The sequence below is a fragment of the Sciurus carolinensis genome, chromosome 12, assembly GCF_902686445.1.
Source record: "Sciurus carolinensis chromosome 12, mSciCar1.2, whole genome shotgun sequence".
NCBI lineage: Eukaryota > Metazoa > Chordata > Mammalia > Rodentia > Sciuridae > Sciurus > Sciurus carolinensis.
In genome coordinates this window covers 84,859,450-84,871,671 of record NC_062224.1, presented here as the reverse complement: position 1 = coordinate 84,871,671, position 12,222 = coordinate 84,859,450, and the positions used below count along the sequence as shown (strand labels likewise).

At 35.1% G+C, this 12,222-nt stretch overlaps 1 protein-coding gene across 3 annotated transcripts in view; it reads right to left on the bottom strand.

Moving 5' to 3' along the window:
- Positions 1-12,222, bottom strand: part of Kdm5b (lysine demethylase 5B) — a 73,950-nt gene that overhangs the window by 31,845 nt on the left and 29,883 nt on the right. For 2 of the 3 annotated variants that reach the window (XR_007104321.1, XM_047520582.1), the window contains exons 3-8: positions 10,522-10,644; positions 9,583-9,753; positions 4,541-4,675; positions 2,323-2,419; positions 1,904-2,013; positions 677-835 (exon numbers count right to left, since the gene is read on the bottom strand). Coding sequence is in view for 2 of the 3 variants with exons in the window: in XM_047520582.1 (XP_047376538.1) it covers positions 677-835; positions 1,904-2,013; positions 2,323-2,419; positions 4,541-4,675; positions 9,583-9,753; positions 10,522-10,644 (795 nt within the window). In the remaining variant the exon portion in view is untranslated. The remainder of the gene's footprint in view (positions 1-676; positions 836-1,903; positions 2,014-2,322; positions 2,420-4,540; positions 4,676-9,582; positions 9,754-10,521; positions 10,645-12,222) is intronic. The other variant, XM_047520583.1, reaches the window with a different exon arrangement.

The following is a 12,222-nucleotide window of genomic DNA, read 5'->3' as shown; positions in this document are numbered from 1 at the left end:
CTGGGTTCATTCCCCAGTTCCAAAAAAACAAAACTGAACATTAAGAAGTTAGCAGGCAGTACAGGTGGCCCTAGATTATATTATAGTAAACTAATGAATTTGAATTTTCCAGACCCACTGGCAAGTTCATCCCTATTATCCTCCTCATTATTATCATCTACCTCTAACGCAAATGTAGTATTCAAGTGACTGTTTCACAGTATAAAATACTCCTCATAAAAGGTAATCCTTGAGATTTTATTAAAAATATCAGTAATCACATTACTACATAAAAATACTTTAAAAAGCAGATCACTAAATTGCTTATGTAATGTAATTCCATTTGTTTAAAATAGAAGAGTCTGGATGAATATATACTGATGTGATGGTTATCTACATTGTGAACTCTATTTTCAGTTGTTCAGTGTTTTAAGAATTCTTGCTAAGAATATACAGTGCTTTTTACAATGAAAAATTTTTTTAAAAAAATAAAGCAGTGTAATTATATTTTACTTTTTTTTTTTTCTTTATCTCAGCTACACTAAAATTTACTTCTAAGACTTCTTTCTTATTCAAGTCTAGTCCAGTTTTCTTCATGGACTTCATTATTGTCCACTGCCAAACCTAAAGCCCACAGGCAAAGAAAAAATACTCCAGAAGAAATTTTCTAAGGTGAGTCTCTGCCTTTAATTTTTACCTGAGCCAAACACTTAGGACACCTCCAGTCCCCCTTGGGAACATCATGGAGTGGTGGGACCAAACAAAAGGTATGGTAACTGTCATCACAGCCATCACATAAGAGAAGGCGGTCCTCATCATTGCCACTGCCACATAAGAGGCAGACGTACAGGTCCACCTGCATCAGTGAAAAAGGGGATAGAACAAAGCAACATGAGCTACTACTTGACTTAGTGAAATTCTAAGAATGAAATGAATCTAAGACATAATGTAGTCTTCTCCAGCCTGCTTCCAATTCTATAACTTATATAAGGGATATTTAAAATAAAAATACTTCATTTTCTATAAGAGGTGTTTCATAGTATCTCAAAAGCATCCTCAATTCCAAAGTGTGATCTCTCAACTTTCTGAATATTTGTTCTCAGTTGTTATATATTTAAATTACTACTTTTTGGTAATTTAAAAACGGTCTTCTAAAAGAATAAGGTGCTAGGTAATAATTACCAATCTAACCAAAAGTAGAATTTATGAATGAAAAATTCAATTTTGCCATATTTAAAAGAAAAGAAGATGGTTTTAATGTTAATTATCTAAACTACCACTTGAAATTCTAATTAAGTAAGGACCAGTGTTTAAAAAGTTCCCCAAATACCAGTGATGAGGCAGGATTACCTATTATGGGGCAGGGAAGAAGGGAATCACAGCCTAACACTCCAGTTTGACTTTAAATAAAAGTGTCCAACAGAGTAAACAGCTCCCCAGCTCTGTCATGTCCTCACCCACTAATCCCTAGGCTCCTTTCGTTTTTCTTTCCTTCCTTCCTCCCTCCCTTCTATTTTTCATTTCTTCTGTTCTTTTCCCTTGCTAGGTGGAAAGCTGGAAAACACCAAACTGATTTTTGATGTAGCCTTCAGCTCATCTGGAAGTGGGTTAAAGACTAAGAAACAATTCAATGTATGATACAGCTCATTACTATTCAGTGCTTAATAGAATGTCTGCTAGAAAAATGGCTGCCACTGCCACCTCCCCATATTACTACTGTCTTCATAAGGTTATCATGTATTTCTTCATTTATAAATTGATAGTATAAACTGACTCGAAATGATCTTTTCATTGTCAGGCAGTAAGTTAACCAATTCTAAGTATGGCATGAAAGTATAAGCTACAGGATAAAGGGACTTAAAGAAAGGAATGGAAGGAGGAAAAGAAGAAATGGGGGAAAGGAGAAAAGGAAAGGTCAACTCACAGCATTGGTGGATTTTTTAGATCGACTCTTGGGCTTTTCCTTCTCACTTTCTACAATATAATCTTTCTTCTCAATGAGTTCTTGCTTGATGTTACTTTTCATTTCTTTGTCTGTGGAAGGCAATCCAAAGTTAGATCTTTCTGTACTATGCTGTTCTCTGTTTCCTCCTTCACCTCATCACCTCCTTCCTCCTTCTTTTTTTTAAATTGGGGATTGAACCCAGCGCTTCCCACATGCTAGGCAAGCACTGAGCTACATCCCCAGCAATTTTATTTTAAGACAGGGTCTCACTATGTTGCACAGGCTGGTCTTAAACTTGTGATCCCCCTGCCTCAACATCCCAAGTAGCTGGGAATACAGATGTGTGCCACCATACCTGACTACTTTTTTTCTCCCTATTCATGAACAAACTTTCTTACCATTTTCACATTTTGGAGTTGGACAACCCATTCGACGTCTCAGATTATGAGTTCTGGCTTCTGTTGTCTCTTCTGGTTCTACTTTAATATTCATAGCCTAAAAGAAATTGACATATACATGAATACTTCCCTTAAAAAGAAAGAAATCTTTAAAGATTATAAACTATACCTGTTTATATAATCTTATAAATGGTATCTGTTAATTGGGAATTCAAAACACACTTTTCTCTTCCCTTAGAGGGAGACCTCATCTTCGAAACAACTCTTATTTAAGGTATGAATGAGGAAATTTAGAAGTTAGCAAAAGAATATTCTCCACTATTATGTGTTAAAAAACAGGCAAAAAAAAAAATCAAAGAATCGGGAACAAATTATGAGAAGTGTTACTACTCAAATTGGAAACAACTCTTATTTTCCTCCTGGATGCTTGTTTATTTTTGCTGACTTCTTTCCAAGGTCTACTAGTATTTGTGAAAAAAATCAGCTTCTAAAATTTTCTATCAATTCTTTTAACAAACCATCATTATAAACTATACTTCTAACATCAATAAACTATTAAGGACTGCCTTCTCATTGAGGGTATATAAGCCAGTCTTGATTTCTACTGTTTCTCAAATTTACTGATATTTATTGGAAAAAAAATTATTTTGTGTGGTCTGTAATAACCAAGTATAAACTATACTTTATATCACTTTGCCCTTGTTCATTCAGATGTATTGGGGATGTTCATAGCTAAGAGATTTTCTTCCACAGATGATGTCATTACCATTAGGTGTCACTGAGGCAAGATGTAGGGATCTATACCCTAGGGCATGTTGTCTTAGTTTATTATTTCTTTTTTTGAAGTACTGGGAATCAAACCAAGGGGCCTTGCTCATGCTAAGCAAGCACTGCCTCCAAGCTATATCCTTAGCCCTTACTAACTTTTATTTTGCGACAGTGTCTTGCTCAGTGCCTCAGTTGGCCTGGAACTTGTGATTCTCTTGCCTCAGTCTCTCAAGTAGCTGGAATTACAAAGGTGTGCCACCATGCCCCATTTACCTACACAATTATTTTTTATTAGAGTATTATAGTGACACATAGTAGTTAGGTTTAAAGATCAAATATAAGGGACTGCGGCTGTAGCACTTGCCTAGCGTTTTTCAGGCCCTGGATTGGATCCTTAGCACCACACAAAAATAAATAAATAAAAGTATTGTGTCTACCTACAACTAAAAAAATTTTAAAAATTAAAAATAAAAAAAGATCAAGAATAAGTTCAAAAAAAGCAGATTCTTTGATTAATGAACTTTAAACATGTTTATGGCTTTTGAATAATTCGTTTTCATCATTCAAAAAAATGGGGCCACTAAATTTTTTCATATTTCCAACTTATCAAGACACTTCTCTTACTTACCCATTTCTTCAGGAAACAAAATGGCTGATTTTTTCATCTTTGGCAATGATTATTAAACAGCCAGAGGTTGACTGAAAAGTGTGATTACTGCAATATGAACCTTACCATTTCTAAATATTCCCCATATACTATCTCTGAATCCTAAAACTTACATGATATCACACAGACTAGACAAGAATCCAAAAACCTCTGTATGGAACAAGATAATTGGAAAAATAGTCTTCCTTTACCAGGGAAACCTCTGAGTAGAAAACCTTAAAGCAAATAATCTTTCTTATCAGTCATTTTTATTATTCCTCCTGATTTTCCTTTTATTTGATACCGTTTATTTAATGCTACTTCAAGCTTCCCAGTTCTCTCAGCATATTTGCCACTGATTCCATGCTCCTTTTCAGTAAATCTGAGAAAAATAGCTTTCCCTGCCTAACCTATTTTTAAAAACTAACAAACAACTCCCTGTCTTCACCATCTCCCACTCTTAATCGCCAATGTATATATATCACCTTTGAAAGGACAATGGGCAATTCAAATAGAAGCACGAGAACACCCACTCTTCCTTAAGCCTTGACTAGTTACAAATCAACAGTTATGCAGGCAGCATAAGCCCAGAAAGAATTCTTCAATTCCTTACCCCTTTGCTGGCACAGTACCCACCACCCGACCCCACAAGTGTAAATGCTAGAAAATACACAAGCCTCCCTGTGTAAGACTAATAAGGTTCAAAACTACAAAAAGAATACTTATGAGAGAAGTGCAGTGTTGGACAGTCATTAGGTAATACAACTCAAGAGCTCCTGCTAAGGAAACTGGTGAAGCTCTTACCTCAGCTCTCATGCGTTTCGCTCTTCGGGCTGGGGGACATGTTTCTGAGGGCTGCACAGACTGCCTCTGGGGAATATCATGGGGTTTGTACTCCTTGTCCTTTGTGTCTGTGGTCAGGTTGGGCTTCTGTAGACACTAAAAATAAAATAAACTGCATTAATGAATTTCCCTTCTTTTTTAATCTTAAAAGAGTTTTGATGGATTTTTACAAGGTATAATTATTTATGTAGATAATACACAGGTCTGTTTTTAAAAATCTAAATATAAAGACGAGTCTGCAGATACCAATAATATACACAGGTGGAATAAGTACAAAAGTTTAAAATTTTTTAAATGATGGAATGCTGTTTCTTCCATTTATTTAATTGATCTCATTAAGTCACAAGAAACTACGGCAGGTTCAAGACACTCCCAAAGAGCCATTTGCAATTACCCTTGCTGTCAATTAATTGAAGATAAATTGTTAGAAAGGCCCCTAATAAGTTCCAAAAATAATTTTCTATATTAAGACTATCTCATTTTTAAAAAAAGTGTCTGGAATAATAAAAAGGGGAACCCAATAGGTTTTCTAAAATCTTACCATCCTGTACTTTTACAAATAACTAAAAATGCTATCATCAAAATATATCACCCAAACTGCAAAAATAGGACAGGTGACAAGCATCCCAGGGTTTCCATTTACTTCAACATATCTCCAGCAAAGTCTAACTCACAAAGCAAAGATAAATAGGTAGCGCACAGCAATAACTTTGGTTCTCATCACACAAGCCTCTACTTATTCCCCTTTTCCTTTTAGTTTAATTCTAAGCTGACTAAAAAGATGGTATTTAATGCCAATACAGCATAACACAACCAAGTATCAGCACTGAAGCTAAAATGAATTTAAAGTTAGTACTTCCCTTTCATAAGAGAATCCACAAATATCATAAGTTTGTGGGGGAAGAGGAGAGGCGATTAAATCAAGGATGCTTTATCACTAAGCTAATCTACACTTTTTGTTTTTTTTTCCTTCTTTCCTTGAGACAAGGTCTCACTAGATTGCTTAGGGCCTTACTGCTAAGTAGCTGAGAGTGGCTAGAACTTGGGATCCTCCTACCTCTCCGGAGTTGCTGGGATTACAGATGTGCACCATCTACCTTGCATGCAAAGTTTGTTTGTTTGTTTTTTAACAGTGCTGGGGATTGAACCCAGGGCCTTGTGCTTGTGAGGCAAGCACTCTACCTACTGAGCAATATCCCCAGTCCTTATGCAAAGCATTTTTAAAAGTGAGTTCCAACTAGGCACAGTGGTGTACATCTGTAATCCCAGCAACTCAGGAGGCTGAGATAAGAGAATCAAAAGTTCCAGAATAGACTCTGCAACCTAGTGAAACTCATTCCAAAATAGAAAATAAAAAGGGCTGAGGATGTAGCTCAGTGATAAAGTGCCCCTGGTTTCAACCCCTATTCCACCACCCGTCTCAAAAAAAAGTGAGTTTAGTTCTAAAACATAAACATTAGGTGTTCTGTATCATTCATTTAGTATGATAGGTGCCGAAATAACAAAATTCCAGAATTACTGGTACTATGGGCACCATTACTATCATACAGTCTTACTAACAAGACAAGCTCCTTTTCACTTACATTTGCAGAGAAAACAGAGACCCTATGGAGAGAAAGACAGAAGAAACCATAGAGAAATAAACTGTCAGTCTATTTTCTAATGTTTAAGAAATGTAACTAATTATTAAAAGGATGGTCAGAAATTCAGATACAATATATTCAGACCCTATTTATTTCCCATGATTACAATGATTTCCAATATCCATGATCAGCTCAGTTTTATAAAAACTCTATACTGAGACCTATAAGCTTAGCAACTTTTTAGAATATACATGAAAAGCTTCATCACATTCTGTTCCAAACTATAATTCAAACCACACAACTGAAGCATTGGTTTTATATCTAATACTATCACATGCAAACACTAATTTTAACCTTCACTTGAGAAACTGGGATTTAGAGACGATTAATACCATCACATCATAAGCACATCATCATACACAGAGTAATCCCTTAAGGCATTTAGAAAACATGGTGATGCAAGATGGAGGTCTGTATTCCATAATGCCAGTACATCACTGCTCAACTTTTCTCAGGGTTCTCCAAACTTAACTTAGGCTGTAGTTTACCCTTTTGCAATAAGTCCTTCATTATACGTCCTTCTTTATTTAAAAAAAAAAAAAAAATCTGTTTTCTAATTCTCCTTTCCCATAAAAACAAATTTTGACAAAGTTCAGTGGTATGAGACCTTGAGTTCAATCCCAGAACCCCATCCCCCAAAACAAGAAACAACATAAACTTTCAACAGTAGAAGAAATTAAATCCAGATCTGGTTGTAAAATGGAAGGCCATCATCACTCAAAAGTGTTTTTAAAAACATTCAATGACATAGCAAATGCCCACAATATGTTAAATTGAAAAAGACAAGATAACAATACTGTATAGGAAGAACACATTGCCAATTTGTATATACATGCATAAAAGTAGCCAAGAGAAATAACAGGTGGGAGGATTAGGAGCAACTTTGTTTTCATGATATTTTTCTGTGTTTTTAAACTTTGTACAATAAAGTTTAACCTTTGCTTGAGAAACTGGGATTGAGAGGTGATGTGTCAGTGCCTCAAATATATTTGGCATATAGTAGGTTCTTCAACAAATATTAATCTTTATAGGTATAATGTTTGTAAAGGGTACCTTAACAACCCATTCCTTTTAAGACTCTTCGTTGTATAAATGTTTGAGTGCTTTTTAAACCACAAAACTCCACTGCCTGAGTAAGTATATAGATGACATATTTCTAAAATTTTGGAACTCATAAAGCAGGAACTCTTTCCCCTGATTCACTGTAACCTCCACATTTCACGTTCAAGAAGAGAAAATATATATGGATAAATCTATCTAGGTCTAATTATAAAACAGAAGTATAAAGGATAAAGGTTCCAAAGTCAATAATTGTTTTTAATTTTATCCATGGACTCACTAACCATTCATGTAATATACATTAAAACAGCTGGGCACGGTGGCACATGCCTGTAATTCCAGCTACTCGGGAGGCTGAGACAGGATAGCAAGTTTGAAGCCAGCCTCAGCAACTTAGCAAGACCTTGCCTCAAAACTTAAAAGAGAAATAAATAAATAAATAAATAAAATAAAATTAAAGGCTAGGGATATAGCTCAGAGGAAAAGTGTTTGCCTGGAATTCATGAGGATCTGGTTCAATCCCCAGTATGAAGAGAAAAAAAAAAAAAGGGCTAGGGATATAACTTAGTGATAAAGCACCCATGGTTCAATTCTCAGTAATACACATACATAAACAGCTTTCTGAATATCAAATTGGTCGCTTTCTTCTGAGCTAAAAAGAAAACTTACTTGGAATCAAGAAAGAAGAAAGGGAAGAAAATCTATAGAATTTAAACATTATAAATGGTACAGGTCTATAATATTAGAACAGGGTTTTGATTACTCGTTTGCCTTCAGAAACCATGTTATTATCTACCTTTCTATAGCACAGCAACAAGATTAGAGTTCACCTCTCTAGTCTTAGAATAACTCGAAGGATGTAAATAGACACTCCTTTCTTACCAGAACTTTGAAATAGGTGGGAAGTTTATACAATATTGTTTTACCTTAATTAATTAGAACAAAAATGTTTATCTGTTATTAAATATTCCTTCCTAAGGAATTTAGGTTTTTATAGATTATTTTTTAGAGACTGCATTTTGATTCATTATACACAAATGAGATATATCATTTTGTTTCTATGGTTGTACTCTATGTACATTCATACCATTTGTGTAATCATACATGTACATAGGACAATGATGTCTGTCTCATTCCCCCATTTTTCTTACCCCCCCCCTCATTTCCTTCTACAAAATCTAAAGTTCCTCCATTTTTCTCTCACTCCCCACCTGCCCCCACTTCCATTTAATAATTTTGAATCATTGTCTGAGCCCTGTTTGGCTAATTTTTTTTATAAAGATGTCTTTTTTAAATTGACAACATCTTTGTGAAAGGTAAGTTGGACAGGGCTCCAACAATGACTCAAAAAATGCATTATCTAAATCAAAGTTCCATTGTTTAGGAATGGTATTCCAGTTCAAGAAAAAAAGAAAAAATTCAGGTTTTATTCCCAAGTCAAAAATTAAAGTCTGTATCATGCATCACTTGCTGGTGCTGTAATAAAGTAATAAATGTAAATATTTTTCAAAGATAAAAAAAAGTGTTTATCTGAGTAACTTCACAAATACCATTTCTGTATGGAAACAAACATGGCTACATAGTAATTACTGAAAGAGGAACCCATTAGCTAGCTACAAAGTCTTTTTTTTTTTTTGAGGTGTGGTACTGAGGATTGAACAAGGCATTGCACATGATAGGCAAGTCTCCTAACACTGAGTTACATTCGCAGTCTTTTTATTTGATTTTGAGACAGGGCCTCACTAAATTGCTCAGTGGTCCTAAAATTTGTACTCTGCCTTCCTCAGCTTCCCAATAGCTGGGATTGCAGGTTTATAATCCCACCACACACACCCTGCAGCTATGCAACATTTTTAAGTTCCCTATCCTTTACAAATATAAGCAAGCATCTATCTGACCATTTCCTTGAATCTCAGCTAGCAGAAAAGAATGAATAGGCAAACTGTTTTCCAAGTTATATCTTCATATGACAACCAGGGATGCTTTAAATAGCCAAAGTATAAGCCATAACAAGTAGATAATAACTCCTTGCTGTTCTGTAACACCTGTAGTGGAGTAAATACAGATTTTGGTTTTTGACAGTAAAATGACATGTCCTCTATAATCTTACTCATTCTAAAAACAAACTTCTAAGTATGGTTGCTCTCAAAACAGAGTAACAACACTGGAGAAAAGAGCCAAAAAACAAGGTCTTCTGAACAGAGTCATTCAAACATAATTGAGACTTTTTCACTTCCCCTAAAGGATAATTTATCAATAAGCAGAGAAATGAAACACGTTGTAGCTAGCCCCAAAACTCACCCTCAGACTGTCTCCAGACAGGAATAAGTTGTAAGGATTGAGGATTCGTTCATAATGCCCTCTGATATGTGAACCCACAGCTTTGCCAGGAGCAAACCCCATCTTGGTGGCAATTTTGGTCCATTTTCTATCCTTGCAAACAACTGCAAATCCACCTTCTTCTGCAACTAACTGTTAAAATAGTAAAAGTTAGAAATACTTATGTGGAAATCATGCCTAGGTATGACTCCAAGAACAAAATGTTCTTGGCTATGGTTATCTTTTAAAAATACTTTTCCTAAGTCAAAAGAAAAAATACATGTGCTGTTAATTTCAAGCTAGACAATTAAAACATTTCTTTTGACAGCATGTCCATAAACATTTTGTCCCTCCCAAAATGACTTCTCACTTCCCCAAAGCAGTCATCTTAGAAGAATAAGGTTAACAATTAAGTCTCCACTAAAGAAAAGAGTACTTGGTCCTACTCTAAGACCCTTAAAATCTCCACAAACTAAGGGGCAGGAAGTCTGGCATAATGTTTGGTGGACAGAATGCAGGCTTTAGATTTAGGTGGGACCTGGAGTTTAATTATGGGCCAGTCTTTTTAGATTGGTCAATTTAAAAAAAACAAACAATCTCCAAGAGTCTCAATTTGTCTGTGTGTACTAAAATGTAAAGAAATAGTTTGCAGAATTATTGTGTGTTTAAAGTGACAAAAACAAAAACAAAAAAACAAAAACAAAAACAAAACAAAACAAAAAAGTGACAAAAACAGGTGACAAGCAAAATATTCCACAAGACTTCCAGACCAGATAGGTGGAACCTGATCCTCATTACTCAATTGAACTAAAAATCTCACTTTATATATTTTAAATAACAATTTTCTTTATAAGGCAAAGAAGATCAAATGTGCTATTCACAAAGATTATTAAATGAGTAAAAGGGTCATTAGCCCTTTACCTTATTCAGCTGAAACAAGTCCAAGATCTTCCTCTCCACGTGTGGAATTTTCAGAGTACTTCCTTGTAACTCCCAGTACTTTGCAATCTGGTCCAGGAAATTCAATTTTACACGAGTTTGAGCCTAAATGACAAAGAATCGAGTATAATCTCAGGTACTTTGTATGTTTATGTGTTTGTTTAGTTATTTTGGGACAGGTCTCACTATGTTGCCCAGGCTGGCCTTGAATCCCTGGGCTCAAGGGATCCTCCCACCTTAGCCTCCTGAGTAGCTGGGACTACAGGCACATATGCCTGCCTGTAAAATAAACTTAACTAGTTTATTTTAAAGCTCATGTCTATTACCTGCCTGTGCCATACTTTCATCCTTAGAATATTTAAGGACAAAACTACTTTCTGAATTCAACAAAGAAACAATCAAAAGGATATAAAATAAAGCTGTTTAAACAATCACACATTAATAGAGAAACAGCTGAAAAAGTACATAAAATAAAGTTGGCTAAAAATTATACACTAACTCAATGAAACGTTAACTGAGCCCTTACTATGTGCCAGGCAAGGAGTTAAACACTCAGGAAACCCTCCTTTAACATAAGCTGTCACCCTAAAAGGTGCTTAATAACAGGTACAGAGTAAGCACAACTGCATGTTACTGCTTAAAGTTATATGACAAGTTTTTATATGCCCACCTTGGTCTTTTTATGACTCAAGATTTTAAATGTCTATTTCTTTTTTTATTTTTATTTTATTTTATTTTTTTGTGGTGCTGGGGATTGAAGCCAGGGTCTTGTGCTTGCAAGGTAAGCACTCTACCAACTGAGCTATCTCCCCAGTCCTTTAAAGGTCTATTTCAAGTAGAAATTTTTTTATTTGCTTAAACACAAATCTAAAAACAGATTTACAATGGTGATTCTACAGCAATTTTTTTTTCCAGTGATCCTGAGGACTGGACCCTGGGCCTTGTGCATGCTAGACAAGCACTCTACTGCTAAGCTATATCCCCAGCCCTTTGTTATTCCCTCCCAGCCATTTTTATATTTTATTTTGAGATGGGGTCTGGTTATATTGGCCAGGTTGGCTTGAATTTGTGATCCCCCTCCCTCAGCCTCCCAAGTAGCTGGGATTACAAACATGTACCACCAGACCCAGCCTATATCAATTCTTAAAAGCCCCAATAATTTAAAGATAAACAGAAGAGCAAGGAAACTTTTTTAAATATTATTTTTTAAACAAATTATTACTACACACTCATTTTTCTTTCCCCTCCTTGTAAAATATAAGCTGAACAGTTTGGGGAGTTTCATCTTGCACATCAGACCAAAATTGAGATCAATATTCAGATATTCTCAATCATACCAAGATCTTAAGTTAGTACTTACCTCCTATTTGCAGGTTTAACTTGAATTTGAAAATACACTGAAATCCTTTAAAATATATACATTAAATCCTATCATCAATGTGTATAGAATTCTGGATATGGGCTCTGTTTCAGTTAAAAATTTTTAGCTCAATATTAAAATCAGATTTTAAAACTAATATAACAACACAAATCTTTACCCTGCACTATAAGCTCTTGGTAGCTAGAAACTGAAGAAACATCTGTTCTCTAGAGAATGCTCTCTGTTCCTCACTCTTCCTTGGGAAACTAAAGTGTGCTATTAAATCAAAGTTACAAAATTATGCACTTTGAAAAAAATTAGAA